Source organism: Fundulus heteroclitus, chromosome 4, assembly GCF_011125445.2.
Source record: "Fundulus heteroclitus isolate FHET01 chromosome 4, MU-UCD_Fhet_4.1, whole genome shotgun sequence".
Classification (NCBI taxonomy): Eukaryota; Metazoa; Chordata; class Actinopteri; order Cyprinodontiformes; family Fundulidae; genus Fundulus; species Fundulus heteroclitus.
The window spans coordinates 11,714,725-11,739,778 of record NC_046364.1 but is presented as its reverse complement, the minus strand read 5'-3'; the positions used below and the strand labels follow the sequence as shown (position 1 = coordinate 11,739,778).

General features: G+C 37.9%; 1 protein-coding gene across 3 annotated transcripts in view; it reads left to right on the top strand.

Moving 5' to 3' along the window:
- Nucleotides 1-25,054, top strand: part of adcy7 (adenylate cyclase 7) — an 80,051-nt gene that overhangs the window by 47,537 nt on the left and 7,460 nt on the right. For 2 of the 3 annotated variants that reach the window (XM_012880198.3, XM_036136052.1), the window contains 14 exons: nt 317-477; nt 4,159-4,270; nt 4,620-4,747; nt 8,072-8,230; nt 8,885-9,017; nt 11,639-11,824; nt 12,099-12,142; nt 15,611-15,670; nt 16,472-16,549; nt 20,778-20,847; nt 21,916-22,013; nt 22,210-22,294; nt 23,936-24,073; nt 24,206-24,247. In XM_012880198.3, coding sequence (XP_012735652.2) covers nt 317-477; nt 4,159-4,270; nt 4,620-4,747; nt 8,072-8,230; nt 8,885-9,017; nt 11,639-11,824; nt 12,099-12,142; nt 15,611-15,670; nt 16,472-16,549; nt 20,778-20,847; nt 21,916-22,013; nt 22,210-22,294; nt 23,936-24,073; nt 24,206-24,247 — 1,494 coding nt within the window. The remainder of the gene's footprint in view (nt 1-316; nt 478-4,158; nt 4,271-4,619; nt 4,748-8,071; nt 8,231-8,884; nt 9,018-11,638; nt 11,825-12,098; nt 12,143-15,610; nt 15,671-16,471; nt 16,550-20,777; nt 20,848-21,915; nt 22,014-22,209; nt 22,295-23,935; nt 24,074-24,205; nt 24,248-25,054) is intronic. The other variant, XM_012880199.3, reaches the window with a different exon arrangement.

The window sequence follows — 25,054 nt, the reverse complement described above, 5'->3', positions numbered from 1 at the left end:
AACGAGTTAATTTAGTTGAACAATATCTCTTGTCCTGGAGATATTCATTGCCACCCTCTACAAGGAGGAGAGGACACAAAAGGTCATTGCTAAAGAAGCTGGCTCTGCAGTGTTATGTCCAAGCATACTTTTGGAAAGTTAAGTGGCAGGAAAAAGTGTGTTGTATAAAGGTGCACAAACAGTGCTATTTGTTTCCCCCCCATTTTGGGCTGGACCATGCATCAATTTGGATTGAGCACAACAGTCAAATAAGCAGAATTTCTTGGCTTGCCTTTATTACAGTTATTTAACAGATCTTCTTTGTGTGTGTCTGCAGGAGAACTTGCTGCAGTCTGTGCTCCCTGTTTATATTTCCATGAAGATGAAACTGGCAATAATGGAGCGGTTGCAAGACTGTAAAGATAAAGATGAGCAGCAGCGACTAGTGAAGGATAACAACTTTCATAGCCTTTATGTGAAGAGGCATGAGAATGTCAGGTACGACCACTAACACACTAAAAGCGGTTAGGTTTAGGACTAAGGTGTCAAGGGTCAATATAGAGCTATATAAAGGGATGAAAATGAATGGAAGTCAAGGCAAGGTCCTTGGTAAGTATTTAAAACAAGTGTGTTTTAAATATGTATGAATGTTGACTATCATTCTTGCCATTTTACCTATTCATTTTCTTGGTTGAACAATTTACTTTTAAATAGTGAACAATCTCGTGTTTTTTTGATCAGGTGTTAAGCCCTTTTGAAAACAGATGTTTCACAAATCATAGCATTTATAGTTTATAGCATGCAAGACCCAGAAAAGAAAATCACATCAAAAGCAGCTTTCCCTGACAAGTTTTCATAAAACTAGAGATAAGTATGTCTTTTTTTTTTGGTGCATTGACCCAGATACAGATTTGCGGTATAAGGGCTTTCATAATTCAGTAAGTGCTGACAGATATTAGGGCAAACTAAAGTGAACTTTGACAGATGGCTTACCAGTTAATTTGTTTCAACAAAGCTTTTGCCTAGAGAAACCCAAGTATGTTTTGAACACTTTTCCATCTGGATAAAGTAAGAGGGAAATGAAAATAAAAGCATATTATGTTTTTAAAAAAGATAGAAAACGCGTTTATAGTTTATTCTCTTTAAGTCTTTAATGAGCAAGCAGTGTTAGGTCTTTGATTTCTTCTTCTTTGTTCATTTAAGGCCACAGTAAAAGGGTGTTGACTGACAGACTGGATACCTTGCTCTTTCCCTGTAATTACCTCGGTCAGAGCTGTGATTAGCTGTGTTGGCAGACTCATAAAGCACCTGTCCATTTTTAGTCAAGCTGTGGAAAAAGTCAACATTGTGCAGCATCTGTGGTCCTCTGCATTTCAGCACAGGGTCATTTCCAGTCAAGCCAGGCTCAAGAGTATCTTAATCATCTACCACCTGGGGGGGGGGGTGCTTTATTGCATGTTTAGTTCATTCAGCACCATACATACAAATCTTGGGACATTATTGTAGAATATATACAGTATGTTGCATTTGCATTAGTGTGGCCTGTCACTGCACCACTGTTGGTTTGGGACCCCTGACAGCATATTCTAAAACAAATTTAACCAATTTCAGTTTTAACCTAAACAGTGATTTTGATTTAGACAGCCAAGTTAGAGCAGTGGTAAAGGCCAGCTTTTTTCATTTAAGCAGGTGAGCAAAAAGCAGCTCTTTGGAACAGTGGTCAACTTTTAAATTCTGTCCCGTTCAGATTACTGTAATGCATTTTATGGAGTGAGTCAGTCGCTGCTCAGTTTTCTGCAGCTGGTTCAAAACGCTGCCGCATGTCTTTTAACTGCTCCTCATTAAACTGAACACAGCCCCTTTTTTGGCCTCACTCCACCGGCTGCCTGTGCGTTTTAGAGTTCATTTTTAAATTCTTATTTTACTTTTTGTAATGTCTGAATGATCTAGAGCTTCTTCATCCCTACTTACTATTTCTGTCCCTCGGTTTGACCGAACAGCAGCTCCTGCAGGTACCAAGATGCAGCAGGAAGCTCAGAGGGGGCAGGGTCTTTCCTACTGTTGTGGCTGAGCTGTGGATTAACCTGCCTCTGCTCATTAGAGAGACTCCTTTACTGTTTACTTTTAACACTCATCCCAAACCCCATTTTTATTCTTTGGATTTCAACCTCAGCAAGACCTAGTTTGACCTTGTTTGTTTGATTTTCCTTGGTTTCTTTGGTTTCCCTGTGGTTTAATCTTTTATTGTTATTGTTTTTTGGCATATATGTTTTTTTTAAACAAATGTTTATATATTTAGTTATGTTTCAGCTGTGGTTGTTTTGTAGCGTTTTAGAAATGAAGTTGGTATGGCATGAATTTGGGTTGACGGTAATATTTTTATACTGAAAGAAAATCATTACGTACAGGTCTTTTTGTCTGGATCTCAAGCTTAAATCAAATCAAAGCAAAATGCAGAATAACTGCTATGATTCCCGCCGAGGCCAGTTACATTAATGGCAAGTTGCTTTCCCTTGTGGTGTTGGGATCCCTGAAAGGTCAAAAATATTTTCACTTTCCCTCTGAGGTTTGCTGACAGGAAGCTGAAAATGTGCAAAGTCTGTGATTCAGCACTGAGGCAGACAGTCTTTGCAGTGAATCACAAATCTGGTTCACTGGAGGTTATTGGGAGAGTGAGCTAGGTGTCTTTGTCTGCAACTACTTACCTTGTGTCACAACCCATGCTGGTGACATTGGCTCAGTGGCATAATGGGGGAACTGAAGAATAGCCTCAGTTCTGGGGTAGACAAAATAACCCAATAAAAACATAGTTGTCATTCATGTCATCTAGTTTATTGCACACTTAATTGTTAACTTGTTTTCACCACACATTGCATTTTGCATGTAGGGTCTTATCTGATCAAAGTAGATGTGCTTGCATGCTTGCTATGTTTCCTGCATGGCTTGTGGCAAACTTCAAATGGGCTCTCAATCAGCAATGACTCTCCTCCTGCCACTCTTACATAAATGCCAAATTTGTGACCTTCAATAGCTATCCTGTCCACAAATTCTACTTCTAACCTGTGGATCTCTGCAGCTCCTTCAAGGTTATATTGCTCTTCTTCTGAGTAATGCTGACTTTGCTTAGCCTGTTAGTTTAGGTTAGGTTAAGTCAGGTGAAGAGAACTTCATTAATCTCTTTTAGACCAATTGGTTTACAGCCACCCAGTCTGTGTGAAATCTAGTAAGGGAAATACAGACATTATATTCTTACAAGAATTATAAATATAAGAATAAAGTGCCAGAAAAACTGGCCTGCCGCATTTTTGTGAACAAAGCATACATTTTTAATAAAAAAGCAATGAAAAATGAGTGAATACAATAAAGGATCTGATGCGGTGGTTTAAAACCAGGCATTTATTTTTGGTTAGTGATGCATTCAGCCTTCATCCTGAAATGGTTTTGCCATTTTGGCCCCAATCATTTTTGAGCATACTTTAGTTATGTGGCTGGGACTGTTGTTGTCTCTAATAGAAAGATGCTTTAGCCTGCACATAAGTGTTAACACGTCTCTTTGGTGAACAGTCATGCCTTGGTACATTCACTGTTCTCCCAGACTCTGTTCAATCTACCATCTGAAAATTGAAAGAGCTCTGTCAGATGTCAAAGATTTTGTTTTATAACCTAATCCTTCTCTGCAACATCATCCATGCCATGTCTGCTGCATTCCTTCATCTTTATAATTCTGTTTGTTCACTGATGTTGTCTAATAAATCTCTGAGTCCTTCACAAAACAGCTGTACATATAATAAGATGAAATTGCAGATATTAGACTTTATTTGCTAATTAGGTGACTTCTTAATGCAGTTGGTTGCATTTTGCTTTATTTAGGGGTATAAAGGTGAAGGGGATAAAATCAAATATTCATCTTTTTAGATTTTAATTTTACGTCATTTTGAAAATCGTGCATCCCTTTTCTTCCTCTTCTCAATCATGCACCGCACTGTTTTCGTCAATCACACAAAAATCTGAATAAAACACATCAAAGTTTGTTGTTGTAAGTTGACAAAATGCAAAACCAAATGTAGTTTTTTGATGGCATGAACAATGATTTTATGAATATATATGTTGTAAATACAAAAGATTTTAATCTAAGGAAAGGTACAATTATTTTACTGTTTTTTTTCTTTTTCTTTTCAGTATCCTGTACGCAGACATTGTTGGCTTCACTCGCTTGGCCAGTGACTGTTCCCCTAAAGAGCTTGTACATATGCTCAATGAACTGTTTGGCAAGTTTGACCAAATTGCCAAGGTAAGGTTACATTTGGTATTTTATTTGTTCTGACATAAATAGACGGTTGTTACAGAGTTAAACTCTTCGCTTGAATGCCAGTGTTTTTTTTAAACTAAGATTAGTTTAGCTTGAGCCATAAAACATTGTAGCTCCCAGCTGCTATGATCTAATGAGTACTGTAATTAAGTTTGGGACAGGAAGTTCCCTGTTTTAGATACAGGCATTAAGATGTGAAAAGAAAGCAGGGGTTTTGCACAAAAGTGACTTACTGTACTGAGCAGTATATTTATATACCTTTTGCTGCCCTTTTAGTTGCCTGGTTTCATAACAATCTTTTGGGGTGACTCCCTTCTTCTAATGTTTACAGGAGAATGAATGCATGAGAATCAAAATCCTGGGAGACTGCTACTACTGTGTGTCGGGCCTGCCAGTATCGCTGCCTAAGCATGCTAAGAACTGTGTTAAAATGGGCCTGGACATGTGTGAAGCTATCAAGTAGGTTTCTCAACAATCATCTCTTATTTGTTGAATTAAGAAGCATAAAGACATGCTAACTAGTATCTGTGTAGCCATACAGTACATTCAAGATCATGGGCCTTTTGAAGGTTTAACAAGTTCAAAACTAGCAATATTTTCAGATTGTTCCAATGGAACAGGAGAAAGTAACTGGAGTTTTCTCCACCTATACAAAGAGTATGTAGTGTTTCCCCTCCCCCACCTAGTCATGCACACTGACATCAGACTACTGAAAGTATGCAACTACACATTTTAACCTTGCCTGCAAGGTGAATTTTCGTGTAATTCAGCTTGCGAGAATCCATATTGTCCTGCTCCCGCCTCAACCGCTCGAGTCCAAATCGAAATGGTTTGGGCCAATCACACTACAGCATTATGTTTTAAGGCGGGACATACAGCTGTGATGAAAGTAAAAGGTACCAAGCCCAAAGCTGACCCAAAATATACATGGCAGCACAGGAGGACACATGCATAGCTGCTGCTATCACATGTGTTTTGTCAGGATCCACAATTTCATCTTTAAAAGAAGAACAGCAATAAGTTCCTTGACCAGCATATATTGTTGTGGTTTCTCATGGCCCCATGCTGCTTGCAACATTTTCATTTGATACTGTGATTGGCTAAAAACAATCTTTGGTAGGTGGGCACTAGGCGTCGCTTCCCCCAATCGGCTCAGAAAGTTCTGCTTAATGTCCCGACTGGACCCGAATGGTTCAAGACTGATAATGTGCAGAACGTAGAGCGCAACACATTATCAAATGAAAATTGCTATTAAATTTAGCAGGTGCATATGCTGTGTTTAGGCTTTACCCTATGTATCAAAATCACTATAACAAAATAATACATGTTACTGATTACATAATTTTAGCTTTTCAAAGCTAAAATAATGCAATCAGTCATAAGTATTAAATAACATTATATTTTTAAATATGTCAAATATGTCAATTTTTTCTACTTGAATACATATTGCTTGTTGAACTGAAGTTACAAAACTATAACCTGCAGCATAATAAGATGGGTTGAGACAAAACACTATTGTTTATCAAATGTTCAGTATATGCATGTAAATATTCAGTGTATGCCATAAAAGACCTTACAAATAAATCCTAGAATACATAAACCACATTGCCAAAATAAACAATCTTAAATAAATAACCAGTGCATATCCTCAAATTAACACTTTGGTATGCACACAGATCATTCATTGAGCTAATAAATAAATGTCAGTGTCTTGACATTTATAATCTTGTCAAGCAACATGATTTCACATAGATACAAATTGTAGCAACAGAATAATCAACATCAATGCCACTTTGTTATTCAGTTCAATTAAATTTTATTGAATCAATTCACAACACATGTCATCTCACTACACTATATAAAGTCAAATTTAATCAAATCATACAGATTGGTCAAAATGTTTCCAATTTAAGGAAACCCAGCAGATTGCATTGAGTCTTGACAAGCAGCATTCACTCCTCATGAAAGAGCGTAAAGCCACAGTGGAGAGTTGTCTGCACTGTTGATGGCTTTGCAGCAATCCCTCATACTGAGCAGACATGAAGCGACAGTGGAGAGGAAAACTCCCCTTTAACAGGAAGAAAAAACTCCAGCAAAACCAGGTTTAGTGTGAGCGCTCATCTGCCTCGGCAACTGGTGGTTAGAGAAGACAGAGCGGAGACACAAAAAAGTACAGAAGCACACATTGAAGGGATTCTTTCTATGTTATATGGTAATGGCAGATGATCTGCCATCCTGGATGGTGTCATAGCTAACAGAACGGCAGACCAGATGTACCTACTATATGAAGAAAAAAAAAGACAGAGAACAAAAAGTTAAAAGTTGAAATAACAACAAACAATGCAAATTGGAGATCAGTAGGAGAACTTAGCAGAGTGGGATAATTAGACCCTGATGTCCTCCAGCAGCCTGAGCCTATAGCAGCATAACTATAGAGATAGCTCAGGATAACATAAGCCACACTAACTATAAGCTTTGTCAAAAAGGAAAGTTTTAAGCCTAGTCTTAAAAGTAGACAGGGTGTCTAATCCACGGACTAAAACTGGGACTTAGTTCCACAGGGAAGGAGCCTGATAACTAAAAGATCTGCCTACCATTCTACTTTTAGAGACTATAGGTTGATTATTAAGGGCATTTATACGTGAGAAGGGGAATTTTAAATTTTGTCCTTGATTTAATAGGAAGGGAAGCTAAAATTGGAGGAATGTCTCCCTTGTTGATTTTCATCAGAACTCTTGCTGCAGCATTTTGGATCAGCTGAAGACTTTGAACTGCATTTTGTGGACTTCCTGATAGTAAAGAATTGCAATAGTCCAGCCTTGAAGTAGCAAATGCATGGACTAGTTTTTCAGCATCACCCCTGGACAGAATATTTCTAATTTTGGTGATATTCAGGAGGTGAAAAAAGGAAACTCTGGAAACCTGTTTAATATGGGATTTAAGTGATATGTCTTGGTAAAAAATAACACCAAAACTTTTTACTTTATTACCAGAGGCCAATTTAATACCATCTAGATTAAGTGATTGGTTAAGAAGTTTATTTTTAAGGTCTCTGGACCAAAGATTACAATTTCTGTCTTGTCAGAATTTCAAAGTACAAAATTTAAAGTTCTCCAGGTTTTGATGTCATCCAGACATGCCTGTATTTGAAGTGATTGATTGGATTCATCAGGATTTTTGAATAAATATAGCGAAAAGAGTGTCATCAGCATAATTGTGGAAATTAATCCCATGCTATCTGATAATTGAAGATTTAAATATTAACATGAACAAACTGGAATCTGTCAGACAGATAAGACTTTAACCAGCCTAATGCGTTTTTCTTAATCCCTACAGTATGCTCAAGTCTTTCTAGGAGAATATTGTGATGAACTGTATCAAATGCAGCACTGAGATCTAACAGGACAAGTACAGACACAAGTCCATTATCTGAGGCCATGAGAATATCATTAGTGACCTTCACCAGAGCTGTTTCAGTGCTATGATGAGCTCTAAAGCATGACTGAAACTCTTCAAATAGTCATTACTTTGTAAATGTTCACATACTTCATTAGCAACTACTTTCTCAAGAATTTTAGATAAGAAAAGATTAGATATAGATCTGTAATTTATTCAGTTATCTTGATCAAGAGAGGGTTTCTCAAGTCAAGGTTTAATAACAGCTTCTTTAAAAGCCTGTGGTACATATCCATTTACTAAGGTTATTGTCGCTTTCGAGGACTATGTTAGCAGAGAGACATATACTAACACTTAACCTTTATTGTTACTGGAAATCTCCTTTAGGCAGGTACGAGAAGCCACTGGAGTAGATATCAACATGAGAGTGGGTGTTCACTCAGGCAACGTGCTCTGTGGTGTGATCGGCCTCAGAAAGTGGCAGTTTGATGTATGGTCACATGATGTCACCCTGGCCAATCATATGGAGTCAGGAGGCCTTCCAGGGTAAGTAGTTCCACTTTCAACTCTATATACTTATTAACCCTGATATCTGATTAACTTACAATGGTTTATATGAGATATTGAATAATACAGACTCACTGATCAGGCTTTTCTCCGCTCATAGTGATATTTGGTTTTTAAGGTTTGACCCATTGGTCTAAACTTTAATTGATACCATTTTTATACACTAAGTACTTTAACGTGTTAAAAACTACAGCAGGTTATTTGATGGATGTAGTAGCTTTGTATCCAACAATGAAGAAAATACAAGATTGTCCCCATTTAGTATGCAAACCATGTTTTGTCTTTTATCCTCTTATTTGTACAAAACCCCAAAACATGCATGTATCTCTAACGTTCTCACTTGTTCTGTGCAATGTCTTATTTAGAAATTGTCTAATTTGCGTTTTTGCAAATTATACAGATACAATCTTATATGCTGTCATAACATACATACTGTGATTGAATTGTCCCATAAACAAAAGCCTTAAACAGTACCCTCTATTTGGTGCTATTATGAAATTCATAGGACCAGGATTTATTCCTACATTATATTACATTGTGGGCTGATTAAAAAGAGGATTAACAAAACTAAGTGACCCAAAAAACTTCCTGTTTTTTGTTTGTTTTTTTGCTTTTTTGTCTTTATCTATTTAGCCGTGTCCATATCACAGAGGCAACTCTGAAGCACCTCAACAAGGCCTATGAAGTTGAAGAGGGCAACGGCCACCTCAGAGATCCTTACCTCAATGAACTCAATATCCAGACTTACCTAGTCATCGATCCAAGGGTTTGTTCTCTGCAAAGCTTATTTGAACAGGCACATTAGGAAAGACTGGGAAAAGCCTTTTATCAAAACATTGTTTTACAAGGATTCATACCCCTTGAACCTTTTCACATTTTGCCAAATTAAAACCACAAACTTTGATGTATTTATTGCTGCCTTTACATTGTAGGACTCATTTTAAAATCCTTTTATTTGGTTTAAAGCTCTAAATGCCCTTACCCTGCCCTACCTGTCTGAGCTGCTACATCCCTACATTTCTCTTCCTTGTCTGTTTCTAAATCCCTTCTTAAAAACCCATCTCTTCTCCTTTGCCTTTGGCTCCGTCAGAGATCTTGACTTTTTGAATTGTTCTCATTTTCAATTTTACTTTTATTTGTTTCCATTTTACTTCATTTTTACTGGTTGTAAGATTGTTCTAATAAGTAAGTATGTGGCTTTTTTACTTATTTTAGGTCGTATTGATTTTAATATTGATTCATTATGGTTTCATATGACTGCTGTTTATTTATTCTGTGTAAAGTATTTTGCTCTTGTGGGTTCTTAAAGTGCTTTATAAATAAAGCCGGTATGGTATGGTATTAGTGACTGATAAAGAAAATGATTCATGTTTTTTTTTTTTTTTTTTTTTTAAACAAATAAAAATCGGCAAAGTGTGCCATACATTTGGGTGCCTGAGTTAATAGTTATCCGCTATTACCATATAGCATAGAAAGGATTCCTGGATCAATGTGTGCTTCTGTGCTTTTTTGTCTCTCTTGTTGTGTCTCTGCTCTGTCTTCTCTAACCCCCAGTCGGTCGAGGCAGATGACCGTTAATACTGAGCCTGGTTCTGCTGGAGGTTTGCCTCCCTGTTAAAGGGGAGTTTTCCTCTCCACTGTCGCTTTATGCATGCTCAGTATGCGGGATTGCTGCAAAGTCATCAGCAATGCAGACAACTCTCCACTGTGGCTCTGCACTCTTTCATGAGGAGTAAATGCTGCTTGTCAAGACTCAATGCAATCAACCGGGTTTCCTTTGATAAGAAACTTTTTGACCAACCTGTCTGTATAATTTCATTGAATTTGACTTTGTAAAGTGCAGTGAGATGCCATGTGTTGTGAATTGGCACTATATAAATAAAATTGAATTGAATTGAAAAAAAATGAACATCAACTCTCTCAATATTTTCTGTCCCTAAGAAAGAATAGCATCCCCACAGCTTGATGCTGCCACCAATATGTTTCATCCTGGGGATCACGTGTTCAGACGGATGTGCAGATCTGCCTCAGATCCTGTTATGTGTTTAAGTCAAAGATTTTAATGCTATGTTCATCTGACCAAATAAACCTTCTTCCAGGTGTTTGCTGTGTCCCCTTCATGGCCTGAGGAAACCTGCCATCTGAACTCCTGATGACTTTCTTTCAGCAATGCCTTTTTTTCTTGTCACTCTACCACAGAGGCCAGATTTGTGAAAAGCACGAGTAATACGTGTCCTGTTGACAGATTGTACCAGCTGAGCTGTGGATCTCTGCAGCTCCTTCAGAGTTACCTTGGGCCAATTGCTATTTTTATTGTATGTATCTTTGATTAAAGCTAAATCCTTGTCTCAGGTTAGGTCAACGTCCATGTCTTGGTACGTTTTTGAGTGTGTCACATTCTTTTTCAGATGGTGGATTGTGCTCTGTGAGAAGTTTAAATATTGTTTTATAGCCTAATGCTGCGTTAAGCCTCTCCAAAACCTTCTCCCTTACCTGCCTGTTGTGTTCCTTGCTCTTCAAGATGCTATTTGCTCATAAATAATTCTCTAACACAACTCTGAGGGCTTTACAGAACAGCTGCATTAATATTGTAAATAGTCACACACACACACACACACACACACACACACACACACACACACACACACACACACACACACACACACACACACACACACACACACACACACACACACACACACACACACACACACACAGGTGGTGAACTCTATTTATGGATTAGGGGAACTTTGAGAGACTCTTGTTTGGCTGTCTTTTATTTATAGGGGTCAGGCGAGAGGGTGCTGAATGCAAATGCATGCCTTACATTTCAGATTTCTTTTCCTTCACAGTTATGAACCTACTCATTTGTCTGTCGTAGAAACTTCCGATAAAATACATTAAGGTTTATGGTAGTAATGTGGCAAAATGTGGAAAAAATATCTATGTTTATGGATACTTTTGTAACACCTTGTAAATAAGTACTTTAATCCATTGCTTATGTATTTTCAAGGGCTCAGACTGTTGCTTTTAATTAGTTTTCCTTTAAAAGAACCCTGATTAGTGTTTCCTACACAACAAAAGGCATTTATTTATTTGTTTGCATTGCATAAAAGGTTAATATGATTTTTGCTTTTTTCCCCCTCAGATATTGTTTTTATGAATGAGCCACTTGAAACAGTGTTTTTCTTTCCTTTAAGCCCGCACTTTTAGTATAATTTCTATAACATTTAGATGGTATAATGACGTACTGCTGATATTTCAATTCTTATAGGAATAAAGACAGAATCTTCTTGTGAAATCTCAATATATTTCTGTGATTTCAACGTTTTATAGAACACACACATTAAAAACAAAATAACCTTTGTGCATATTTTTTATGTGAAGTCGAAGGACCCATCACAGAACAACCGGACTGATAAACCCAGAGTGAATGATGGGCTGAAGATGAGGGCGTCGGTCCGTATGACCCGTTACCTTGAATCCTGGGGGGCCGTCAAACCTTTTGCACACCTGCAGAGCCGGGAGGGCTTTACGTCTGAAAGCATTGTTACTGCAAAGACACGGTTCAAGGTAAGGAGACGGGATTGTCTTGTTTATATCGAGTATTGTTTGCATTATTAAGAAAAAAAAGATAAGGCCAGAATGTTGGAATATGTTGAAAATCATATTCAGTAATTTAAATAAAATGCTAAACAAATATTTAACAGCTGATGTATTTTTTTGTTTTGTTTTGATTATTTAAAGAACAGTAAAATAATTCCAAAAACAGATTATTGACATGCTTGTGTTTTGTTGGGTCTGGCTCTTATAACTCTTATCTTTATTCTGTTCCCATCATCTTCAGGACATTCCTTTGCGATCACCCACAGGCTCCAAGAGCACTGATAGGTAAGGAAATTCTCTAATTGCTATGTGCATTGCAATGGAGGGAGAAATTATGTATGAATTGAACTATTGTGAAAGGCAAGGAAATGGATGAATCTTAAAAGTGCCATATTGCCTCCCCAGACTTGAGATTGGGCAAAGGTTCACTCACCTGCAGGACAATGACCCCAAACATGCACCCAGAGCTACAGCTGAATAGTTTAGATCAAGGGTGTGCAAAGTATCCTTAAAATAGTGTTGGCTTTTATCAAAACATGGTCATGTGATGGAATGGCCCAGTCAAAGTTCAGACCTGATTTCAATTGATCATTTTTGGTGAGACTTGAAAATTGATGCTGACAGATGCTCTCCAATCCGCTTCGATTGAGCTTGAGTTATTTTGCAAAGAAGAACGGGCAAACATTTCATTCTCTACAGGGAAAAGCTGGTAGACATAAACCAACATGTCTGCAGCTGCAATTGCACCACAACACAAAGAATTGAGTCAGGAGAGCTAAATCTGAATGTATGCCAGATCTTTCAGATTTATTTTTGTAAACATTTTGGAACCCATGTTTTATTTTCCATGCTGTACGCAATTAAGCCCGCTTTTTTGTCTAGCAAAGAAAATCACAATAAAATACATTTGTTTCTTTTGTAATGTGGCAAAATGGGGAGTAGAAATGCTTTGCATGGCACTAAATTGTACAGATCTATTTACAAATGCGTTGCTCAAAGCCCATTCACTTAATTCGTTGATATGCAAACAAGATCAGCTTGCAAAGTAAATAGAAAAATAAAAAAGACCCACTAGAGTGCTCAGAGTTTATGTACAGACGTGTTTGTACCCAGATTTATTCCATCCATGTCAACAAAGGTTTCCACCCTGCACAGGTCGTCAGTCCATCTCAGACAGAACATGCAAATAATGATTAATACCATCAGGGCTAACAGTCACCATGTTTCAGCTGCCATACTGCTGGATTAAACTAGATTTTATTTTTAAATTTTAGACCAGAATCAGATACACGGGATAAGCACGTCTTCTAAGGATTTAGTAGACTTTCCTGTCTAATGTAGGAGTAGTGATGTCACTGGTATTATCTTGAAAAACCTTTTGGGAACTACGTTCCAAGGGAAAGTATTTGTTTTCTATATTTATATAATACCCATCAGCATAAATGATGTTATTGCTCTGAAGAGATCAGACTGGGTTGAAGGTTGATGGAGGTTAATGCATTGTCTGTTGTCTGTTGACATAATAGATGACTGCCTGGCATTCTTTTGTGTCGCTGCTTCACTTTCAGACTTGCCCTGCTCTATCAGACCATCTATAATGCTTACATATTGCAAATTGTCTGTCATATTAAGCTGTTTTGTGCAGTTCCCTCAAATTTACACTTCAAAATCCCAAGGTTAGCATGTATTGTGTGTTGAAGGTGGCAACAGCCAAATGTCACCACTGAGAAGCGCATTTAGTCATGGTTGGCTGTTTTGAAATGGCTTATTCTTCGTACAAAATTCACATATTTTCTTATGTCTCACAGTCTTTTCATTTGCCTATGTAAACCTCGCAGCCAAGCTCGTTAAGGTCTTGAGTACTACCCACACTAAGCACAATGAATGCAACAGCTGTAAATTTGTTGATTGCTGTGAGAAATGGCTGAAGTGGATATACTCAATTCACGGCATAACTATACGAACAATATTGTAATGATGAAAACCTTGAAGCTTTGCATCGTGTAAAGTGATAACTATCCGGGAATTGCCCTCATCAAAAATATGTCACAAAACGTGATTGAATTAACAATCACGTATTAATTAATACCTGTAGCTGCCACTAAGGTGGTCAGCTAAAACTGTATGTAACACCAAGCGATTGCTCCAAGCAAAGCACTGACTGACTGATTATTGCAATTTTTTACATTTAATTTTTGGTCTGCCAGTTGCTGTAAGGAAACTCAAAAATGTTCAAAGTCTAGCTATACATACCCACCAGAAGCAGTGGGGGCTATAGTCAGGTACAGTTTTACCTATTACTATTTCTTCTGTTTGTGCTTTTTTTTTTGTCACACCTAAATGTTTCCTATCATCAAACCAATTTCCATATCCTCGTTCCATATTTCCTCTGGTTGTGGACAATGGCTCTCATTGCAGCTTGCCTGTGTCCAAAAAGCCTCACATATGGGCAAGCTGGTTTTGGTCTCCGTTAAATGAGATTATCACACAGAGACTGCATTTTGTATTTACTCTACCTGTCTTTGATATTTAAATTAATGTCACCTGAGACATTTATGTGACAAAAAAGCTAAAACACAAGAAAACAAACAAATTTATGTCACTGAACGCTGATCGCAACTGCGTTTCTTAGAGATGTTTCTGAGACTGCTTTAGTGCAGTCTCACATTAGTCCATATCTGCACATGATGATTGAAGTTACATTTTAAGTAATTAATGATCCAGTATGATGTTTTTCTACATCTGAGACTACGTAAGCATAATTAATTCAACGACTTTTAGAGGACGATCACGCAACATATCTATCTCTGCAACAAAATGTCCGATTTATCTGCTAATTATTTGAACACATAGGCGTGTTAATAAACTCTGGATAGTGTTGAAATCTCAGCCCAAGATGGTCAGTTGAACATAAAAAAAAAAAAAAGAAAGAAAGACAGATCACCTTCACGTGATACCAATAAAACCAATATATGTTAGTGGGGCACATCTTAAAAGAATAAAACTGTACTTCATGTAAATTACATGACTTGATGTTTTCGAGTACATATTCACCTTTGGTCCCATGTAAAAAAGCTGTTTCAGAAATGGCAGCATACAATGGCTTTTAAAGGTTTTCAAACCTCTGCAGATTTTTCTCATTTAGTCACATTAACGCCACACATTTGTGTGGGAGGGAACTCTAACATTAGTCTAAACACACCATCCTAACCCTGAAACAAGGTGTTGACAGCATCATGCTGTGGGGAGACTTTTTTCTTCAGCAGAGACAGGAAAGCTGGTCACAGTTGTTGATGCTAGATGCACGGCTAAACTGGAAGAAAACCTGCTAAGAGCCTGCAAAACATTTGGAAATGGGCAGGTTCACTCTCCAGCAGGACAGAGATTTGCAGTGTGGGGCTGAAACCACCAATGAAATGGTTCAAATCTGAGCATGTTCATGTGTAAGAGTAGGCCGGACAAGTCCAAACCTAAACCCATTTAAGAATCTATGGCAAGACAGGCGATATTCAGTGGACTCGACAGAAGAGCTTGAGCTATTTTGCAGCTATTTTACATTCTACTTATTTAAATTGTAATGTTGGAAAATGTTAAAAAAGAGGTAGGATTACCTGTTCTAATTACTGTACATGGCAACACTTGAAACCCGTTTGTTTTGCCTGTCTAGATTTTCCCAGTTCTACTATTTCCTTGTGTTTTAGCTGCGCTCGTGTAATACATTTGTATTTTTGTCTTACTGTTGGATCCAACCAGCTTTGATGAGTCGCTTGAAGAGCCATACTCCTTGTCCACCCCTTCGCTCAGCAACCATAAGTGAGTGGGCTTTTATGACCCACAATGTCCTCCTCCCAATCAGTGCAGTAGTTCTCAGCCTTCAGGCTTATTCCACCCCTTAGAAAAAAAAGTGGGCTTGCTCTTAACCATTTCTGGAAAAAAAAGAGATGTTAGGACATAAGGTTTTTCCATGTAGATTTTTTATGCTCAGTTAACTTCAAGGGGTTTCCCTTTATATTTGCTAAGTACTTTTGACGACCGCACCCTTATACTGCTCCTTACCGCCTGTAAAACTGTGGTGTTTTGATCCTCGGGATGAGAACTACTGTTTTGTGAGGATTCTTGCTCTCCCTACACTAACCGACATAGTTGTAAATTATTTATTATTCTCGTCATCTAACTAACTCTTAACTGTTTTTAACAGGGCAGCACGTGACCATTGATGTGCTTTAGACTCTGAGTAGTGGACTGACACTATTAACTATTAACACTGACCACCTATTTGTGCTTTTATGTATCAGGGTCTGCAGATTCCTCTTAGTGTTTCCTCTTCCTGATCTTGTTTGGGGAACATGGCAGAAACACATTAGATTCCTTTGGGAAAGATTAACACAGCGTGCCATGCATCCAGAACACTGCCTAAACCCTAAACTTTCTCGCAGACTCAAAATAATTTTTTTTTTTCTCACTAATACTCTAACTGGAAGTAACCAAACTGTGTCCAAAATGGACCTAAATGCAGATCCAGTTTTCCCGCATTCTGTTTCGGATGTGGCTGTGCGTGTGTCAAAGTGTATCTGGTTGTTGCTTCCTAATTATGTCCTGTGCTCTCTGCTGCAGGATCAAATCCCAGAAGACTAAGTTTGACGAGCAGCTGCACAACGAGATGACCACTACGATTGATGAGCTCAGCAGCAAGTAGGCCGTTCATTTAGAAGTTTATTTATTCATGTACGGAAATGTATGCATGGTTCCATGAAAAGTATCGCATTAAGCAGTTAGGTTTAATTGATCAATACTAACATAAGAGTAAACCACAGCAGGTTCAGGCTTGGCAGTGCTGTACTGTTGGTTGATGTGTGAATCCAAACATCCTGTTTTTGAAGACTATGCTGGGATAAAATGGTTATATCCTATAAGTGTACGACATTATATCATTGCAAAAACACATACACAGCACTGACAGGATCCAACAGCATGTACAGTATCAACTTGCTTCCTGCAGTGAACCAGCAGCAGCTCTGAATCTGCATTAATGTGATTATGGCACATCAGGTTCTTTATTAATGTACTGTGTTGAGTCTGGAATTGATTCACAGATAAATGGAGGTCAAAGATTTGATGATATTTAGTTTTTGCAGGCACATAGAGGCCATATTTTTACTGGGAGGGGGGGGAGAAAGAAATATGTGAACCTTTAAAACACTTGAGTGTATCTTTAATTTACTTGAAGGATACAGATTTCATATGTAAACTGTTAATTTCCTTCTAATGTGTGTAGTGCTGAGATAAAATATATTCCCCCATAGACATGAACTCTATTTTTGCTCTTTTGTCATATTCAAACACTTCAGATTATCAAACAAGTTTTAGTGTTTGACAAAGTTACCCAGAGGAAATGCAAAATGCAGTAATCCTGTAAACCACATGGAGGGCTATTTTTATTTTTACAAATAGAGTTTATAGTTTCTTGAGAGCTTTAGTCTTACACCTGGTATAAGACTAAAAAGCAGTTCATGGGAAAAACGCATCATATTTAGAGTCAAACAGAGAAGTGATTCTCTGAGGCTGCTATGGTCGTAATTTATGAAACCATGAATTAAACTGTGTAACCTCTGGGACGCTATCTGACAGATGAGTCCTTTCATGTGTCCGGTGTTATCCAAGTGTGTGTGCAGGCAGTTCTGAGAAATGCAGTTTGTTCCACTTGACCCAGTTGATATCGTAACACTTCTCTACCACACAATCCTGAGGGAGAATGTCCAGCCATCAGTTTGTGACCTTTAGCTCAAATATGTTTGGATTAAGCTGCAAGACTGATTCAAAGCATGCTAGCCGGTCTTTTTCTGAATGACTAAAATAAACAGACTGAGATGCGGCGGTGCGACTTTAAACGGTCGGTCATTACCTGGAAACCCTCGACTGGCTGAATTAAAATAAGTCTGAAAGAAAAGCGGGCCAAATTTCACCAACAACGATGTAAAAGACTCATTGCCAGCTATCGCGAACGCTCTGAGGCAGTCGGTACTGCCAAGGGTGGCACAACCAGGTTTCCAGGGCGCTTTTCTTTTTTTTTTTTTACAAAGCACCTGCTAGGTTTGGACAGCTTTGCTTCCTTAATAAATGAAATAATCATTTGAAAACTGTTTTGAATTTACTCTGATTATTTTTGTCGGATATCAAAATGAGCGTGACGATTTGAAACATGTATCTGACAAAAGAGCAGAAACAGAACAACACTGCGTGTGATGTGCCACGAAATAACCAGAAAAGCCTCAGAATCGCAGATAAAAAAAAAATAAAAAATCCACAGATGGCTGTTATTTAAAATGATTTCACATGCTCTCTTAAAAAAAATAATCCTCCCATGGGATAAAAAAAAAAAACACTAAACATGATGGATCTCCACATTCCAATTACTTTTTTTACGCTTAGTGATTTGCTGAGCGGTTCCTGTAGATTACATGTAGAACGCCTGTCTGTGCGCAGATGCTGCAGATAAAATATATTTAGTCCTGCTGCCATTTAATGACTGCAGGTTTTTGATCAACGTCTCAGAAATGATCCATGCGGATTTCATTGGCTGATCATAAAGTAGCTCTCCACAGTATATCTTTGGGTGATCATTGAGATATGAATCATTTCTTTTTGTGATAATGAAAATTGCATTCTGATGTGATGTGAATATGAATCTCCAGAAGGTGGAAAACAGCCCACAATTAATAAGATGGCAAGTGCAGTTTGAATTGAGAAGAATCACTATGTTCTGAAGACATGAATTTACATTTGGAGGATGTTTTTTATGCAAATAAAGGTTTGTCAGAAAATGTGAGAAAACTGTTCAGCATGGCCCATGAGCGCAGCCTCATCTGCAGCAGATGAAAAACAGTGGAGTGGCAAAAGACTTTTCTATAAAATAAGTTTTGTAAATTATTTAGCTTTCAGCAGATAGGCAATTTGAGCCACTGTTGTTGTTTTTTTTGTTGAAAATGGACATTAATCCTTCTAGGATATAAAGCAAACATTTTCATACCAAAATGTTTTCATATATGATGAACAAAAATTAAGATGTGTTGTTCTTGTTGGCTTTCCACTTTGTCAGGTCACAAACATTTTACTGATTTACCAACCACATGCTGTTACAAGTGCAGCAATCTGCAAATTGTCTGGCTTTATTTGAAGGCTACTGCCGTAAATGCATTAGGTTTATGTCCAGTATGCAGCAGTACATTTCGCCGTGTATGATTTAAAGCCTGTTTATCTATTACATGAACCATTGTTCAGGTTTTAAACATGATACCTTAACCTCAACCGTAGCTGGACCCAAGATAAAGTGGCTGTTCAGCAGAACACATCCTGCTTTATTCCAGCTCCAAAGAAAGCTCATTAATCAGTCTTGAGTGACTTTAGACTTGTTGCCATGACATCCTGCATCATGAAGGTCTTAGAGAGACTCATGTTGGTCCAACTGAGAAAACAAACAAGGACCTTTTAGGACCCCCTGCAGTTTGCTCATTGCTGTGGGATTGGAGCTGAAGCCGCCATAGGGCTGGGCGATATGGATTAAAAAATAAATCTCAGATTTTATCATACCAAATCCAATTAATCGATTTTTTCCCCTCCTTTTTGTTTCATAAAAAGAAATTAAAGAAATTATTTTAAAACCTAGCATTTATGTCAACCATTTTGTCAGGGAGTTGACCTGAATTCAAAGTGCAACTAAAAACAAGCTGTGAAACATGCTTGTAAAACAAGATGGTAGCCGTGCCATTATAAACAATGAAAATATAACAAAACATTTGCTGCTAGTGGTATTACACATTGAGCTTAGAACAGGCTTCACTGCACTTGTGAACTTCAAACTAAGTTTAAAAAAAGTAAATAAGTAAATGAAGTACCTCGTATTATGGTAAAAATAGTTTCCACTTAACAATATTTTGACAATACATTTGCCTAAACATATATCCCGCATCACATGCTGTTCTCTTCATGGAAACCCAATGAGTGTATTAGCAAAATAAAATCCAGATTTTCCAAAAATGAAATCTTAAAGAATTGTAAATTCGAATTAATCAATTAAATCAATTTATCGCCCAGCCCTACCGCCATCATACACCTGCGGATCGTGTTCTTTGATTACGCCAGTGCATTTTACACAACTCAGCCTGATTTATTCTTACAGAAGCTCCCAAATACTTCAGAAATTGCCTGGATCAATGACGGCCTGAGAAACGGACCTGAGGGCCGTGTGTCTAACCAGGTTTTCAGCCGCACAGGAGCACCACAGGGGACTGTACTGTGGCCCTTCATTTTCTCTCTGCAAACCTTTGATTTCCTGTGCAAGTCAGACTCCTGTCATCGGCACAAATGCTAAGATGGCGCTGCAGTTGTTGGGTGTAAATGAGGCAAGACACTGTGCGAAGAGAGTTGGTGGGCTGCTGTGTGGCAAGGTTTGAGAACAATCACCTCATCTTGAATTTGAACAGAATAAAAAAGATGATTGTAAATTTCAGCAGAAGCAGCAATATGTTCCTCAAGGGAGAAGAAGTGCGGGGGGTGGGGGTGGGGTGGTATAAAGATGTCAGTATTCACCTAGACAACAGACTCTGCTGGAGTATAAAAATGGGACAGAGCAGACTGTACATGTTGAGGAAGTTTGGGACCTTCAGTGAAAGATTTATAAAATAAAAAACATAATAAACAGTCTCTTCACCAGATTGTAATCCACAAATAGGTCGGAGGCTTCATCACCATTTAAACTGACTCCTTTGAAGAAACATGTATAATTTTTAGTTCCTACATTTATTTCCCTGAAATTTAATAAAGTGTTTTTGAATTTCAGCTGTTATACCCACAGTGTGCGAGTCTCTAAGAATAATCTCCTTGTTTTTGTTTTTTTCTCCTGTCCTTTATTTCCTTTTTATAGGCAGTGGTCAAATTCTGAAGAGAGTGGCAGTTTAGCCTTGTGCTTTCCAAAGAAAGATTTAGAAAAACAGGTTGGTTTCACACTGACTGGTCATTGAAATAATATTTTTTTTAGTATCCACATATATTATTCTAAAGCTGATTGAAATGATAAGCAACAGTAGATTTACATAGGCTCATCATAAGGAATGAACACTGTTTATTTTGGGGTTTTAATTGTGTACTATACTATCGTGTGTGTAAGGGGGGGATAAAAGGTGGACACGTTAGAATTATACAACTAAAAATGAAAATACCAAAATTGTAGCCTATTTATGTGGCTATACCCTGAATAACATTTTGTCCAGTGGTTCTGGGCAAGTTGCCCCTCAACCAGGGTGGGGTTGTATAATTTGGAGGTAATTTTACTTTTTTTAGTATTTCAACTCTCTTTATGGAATGCACCAGCACCACTGGTAAAGAAAATCACCCTCAGCATAATGCTGCCACCACCATGCTTGGCATCTGACAGTGTAATAATGTGTTAATGACGCACATGGAGTCTATGATCTATGAAAATAATCTGAATGTTCAGTAAAAAAACCCCCAACTGATCCTGAACTGAAAGATGCTGGAACACCAGTTTCACTGTCCTAAGAGGAGGAAGTTTAACAATAACTTGGACTGAAAATTTGCATCTGTCCACATTGGCAAGCCAAGTGGCTTCAGGCGAAAATGTTTTACAATCAGAACAGACAAAGAATGAACTGTTTGGCCATTTTAAATTTAAACAAACTTCCTCAACTATCAAACATACTAGTAAAAGTAAGTATGTTTTGTGCATGTTTCTTTATCATTGGTACTGGGGCATTGCTCAGAGTGGACAGAATAATGAAGATAAGGGACTACCCCCACATTTTTCAACTTGCCCTTAAATCAGCCACTGTTTTTTTAACAGCACAGTGACCCCAAGCATGCATAAAAGTGTGTTTTGGGTAAATAGGGAAACATTGAACTGAAGCTGTCTATTCATTCTAATTGGACAAATCGAACAGTTAAATGCATCAGTAAAAGCCCCAAAGGAATCTGCCACTCATGCTAATGATAAACGTATATAAACCTGTGAACAGAGCTGTTTATTCTTCATTTCCTCTCTTTAGTACCGAGCTCTGGATTTGCCGATGTTCAAGCACTATGTGGGCTGTGCAACCTTCATCTTCCTCTGTATCTTTGTGATTCAAATGCTTGTCAGTAAAGAGTGAGTAAAACCACATTTCCCTTTTCACTAAAAGTCTGCTCTATCCTCATTGTGTCAAAGTCTGAAAGAAAATCTGTAGGCTTTTGTCTCCTTTGTGCTTTTCTGAGATCCAGTCAGTTGGTATTTTTTAAAATAACACCATGAAATTAAACTTCTATGGATATAAAATTGATTGATTTTTTTATTTCTCTGTCAGCAAACAGAAGTTGGGGACGTTCTTCGGCGTGTTGGTCTGTATTCTGCTGGTGATTTTGACCATCTGTTATGCAGGTCAATTGCAGGTCAGTATGACTTTTACACTGATTTATCTTTTTAATTTACAATTTGTCAGGCTTTTTTAGAATCTGGGTTTGTAGAAAATGAAAAAGGCCCAAAAGCCGCGTTATGCACGTGTGCATTATGTGGTCACCCATTGATGGATAATGTAATGGGGTGTCATTTTTTTTTTTTCAGAGAACACGTTCTAATCTTTTGTTTGATTACAGCCTGGCCTTGCTCTGCATTACATGTGCATGACTTAAGTGTTTTGTTTGAACAAACTCAATATTCTTGTGCATTAGAAGGAAAAATTGAATGTGAAACTTGTTCTAGGTTTCTGCCCTGCTTTTGTGTTAAGGCCATACAAGAGAATCTGGTGCAGAAACGGTGAAGACTTGATTGAAGAATAATTTTACTGAGAATGCATCTGTAGCAGCATTCATTTTCCCCTTTGCTTTCTGGCAATTATCTCCCAGAAGCAGAGCGCAGATGAAATTTAAAATTACAAGCATTGTTTGATGCTGAAAGAGGAACGTTACAACTCTTACAAATACAGAATATATTAGAAGACAAGAGATGATGCCATTCGGACACATTTAAGCACTTTCGTCAAGGCCCTTGATGGGTCTTTTAGATGAGCTGACGCAGAGCATGACTGTTTTGTGACCATCAAATATCATTTTCACAGAGCCTTATCCGCAGGTCTGTTAATAATTATCGAATTATTTCTTAAATAGACTATTTTCCTTATCTGGAAATGCATAAATGCTTTTTAAATAATCCATAATTAATCAATGGTTAGAAATTGTTTGACTACATGTTGTAATCTTAAAGTGTGGATGAAGAGCAAAATAAAATTGAGCACCAATATTTGACAAAATAGCAAAGTTTGTGACGTTGCCAAACTACTTGCTAATTTGGAGGTTCTGTGTCTCTAGGTCCAGTTAGCCAAACACATACGTATTCACTCTATCCATCCAATTAAAAAAATGGATTCTACAGTTGTTTTTCCTACATTTTTGAGTTTTTTATTCACATCCAATTCGAATATGAATGAGACCAAATACTTATTAAATGTTGTCTATGTAGCTCATCAACACTGAACAGAAGAAGAATTGATTGTGTAGATTTCATGTTAAAACTTTACATTTATTGTTTTAGTTTTTTTTTTTAATTGCAGGAGTTTTGGCTTAGTGTGAAAGAAGCAAAAGGGTGTTAGAGTTTTTATTTGTGCTGCTGGTGAATAAAGAATTACAATGATTATTGTGCACAACAAACCTCTGTATTACTTCCTGTAAGACTCCTGTCAAGGATAGAACACAAACATTAAAACAGGCAAGTCTGAGGAAGTGTAATGGATGTTTAACTTTGTTAGAATTAGCTTAAATTGAAATAAGTAAAAGGTGACATTCCCACAATATAGAAAGAACCACTCTTTATGTTCAAATTGTTGCTGCTTGGTACATCTACCTTTAGACCAGACGGATGACATCTGACAGTCTGTTCATAGCAGACAGGCTCCTAGTCTGAATGAAGTCAGCTGCAAGTCACTGACACATGATGGAGACGACTGACTGAGCAGAAAGTCACATGCTCCCTTCACATGTCAGAATTCACCTTTTTTTCTCTCATCTTTTTCTCTCACTTCTCTTTATCCTCCACAGCGTGTGTTTCCACACAAGCTGTCGGGATGTCAGTGGCTGCCAGCTGTATCCGAGGCGGTGGTTAAGCGGCCGTTTCTGCGCCTCCCTCTGGCAACCATTACCACTGCGGTTATCATTATCCTGGCGCTGTTTAACCTGGTAGGACAATGCTCCTGATTTGGGCTTTGAGAAAAACTGTGCTACAATCCTAACACGGCATACCTCACTCTAAAACATGCTTTCCAGTGGGTGCTTGTCAGTTAAATTTTCTTTCATTTCATTTCTCGGCAGTGTTTCGTCAGTATGGACCATGAGGACCGTGAGACGCTGCCTGTGAGTGGAGGATTATTTTTTTTTTTTACTATAAATTGTGTTTTAGATATTGCCATGGAGTATTGATATATAAACATGGGGAACAACAATGATGATATAATCCCAAAGCTACGCTGTTCAACTCATCCCAGATATCCGGTGTCTTGCAAAAGTTTTCAACGGCCTTGAACTTATCCAAATTTTTGACACGCCACAACCAGTTTTGAAACATAGACCAACACAAAATGGTTAACAAGAGGAAAATGTCTGCTGAGTGTGGTGTCCATTGCTTTCCAGACCCCCTAGTTCTACCAGCTTTTGCTGAAGCACAGCTCCAGTTCATTTGGGGATGTGTTTCCACCAGGTTTGCAAAGCTAGAAACTGACATTTTTGCCCATTTTTTGCTTTTACAAAACAGTTGAAACATAGTAAGATTAGATGGGAAGCAATGTTGCAAATATTTAAAAGTCTCTCACAAATTCTTAATTGGATTTAGACCTGAACTTTGACTGGGTCATTGTAGCACATGAATAAGCTTTGAATTAAACCAGTAATGACACGGTGAGGAGGGGATCCAGCCATTGATCTGGTTGTGGTGGATCAGGGACTCATAACACATGAAGGCCACCAGTCGTTGAGAACTGGAGTTGGCTGCCTCTGATCCAAAGCCTTCTAAAGGGTAAATGGGCTGAACTTCTTGTCTAGTCTTACTGACCATTCAAAGTGCTTTAAACTATAATGACGTTCACCTAATCACACTCACTACCGCACACATCCGCCCCTCTAGCTGCAGGTTTAAGGTTGTCATCCTGCAGGAAGGTAAATTCA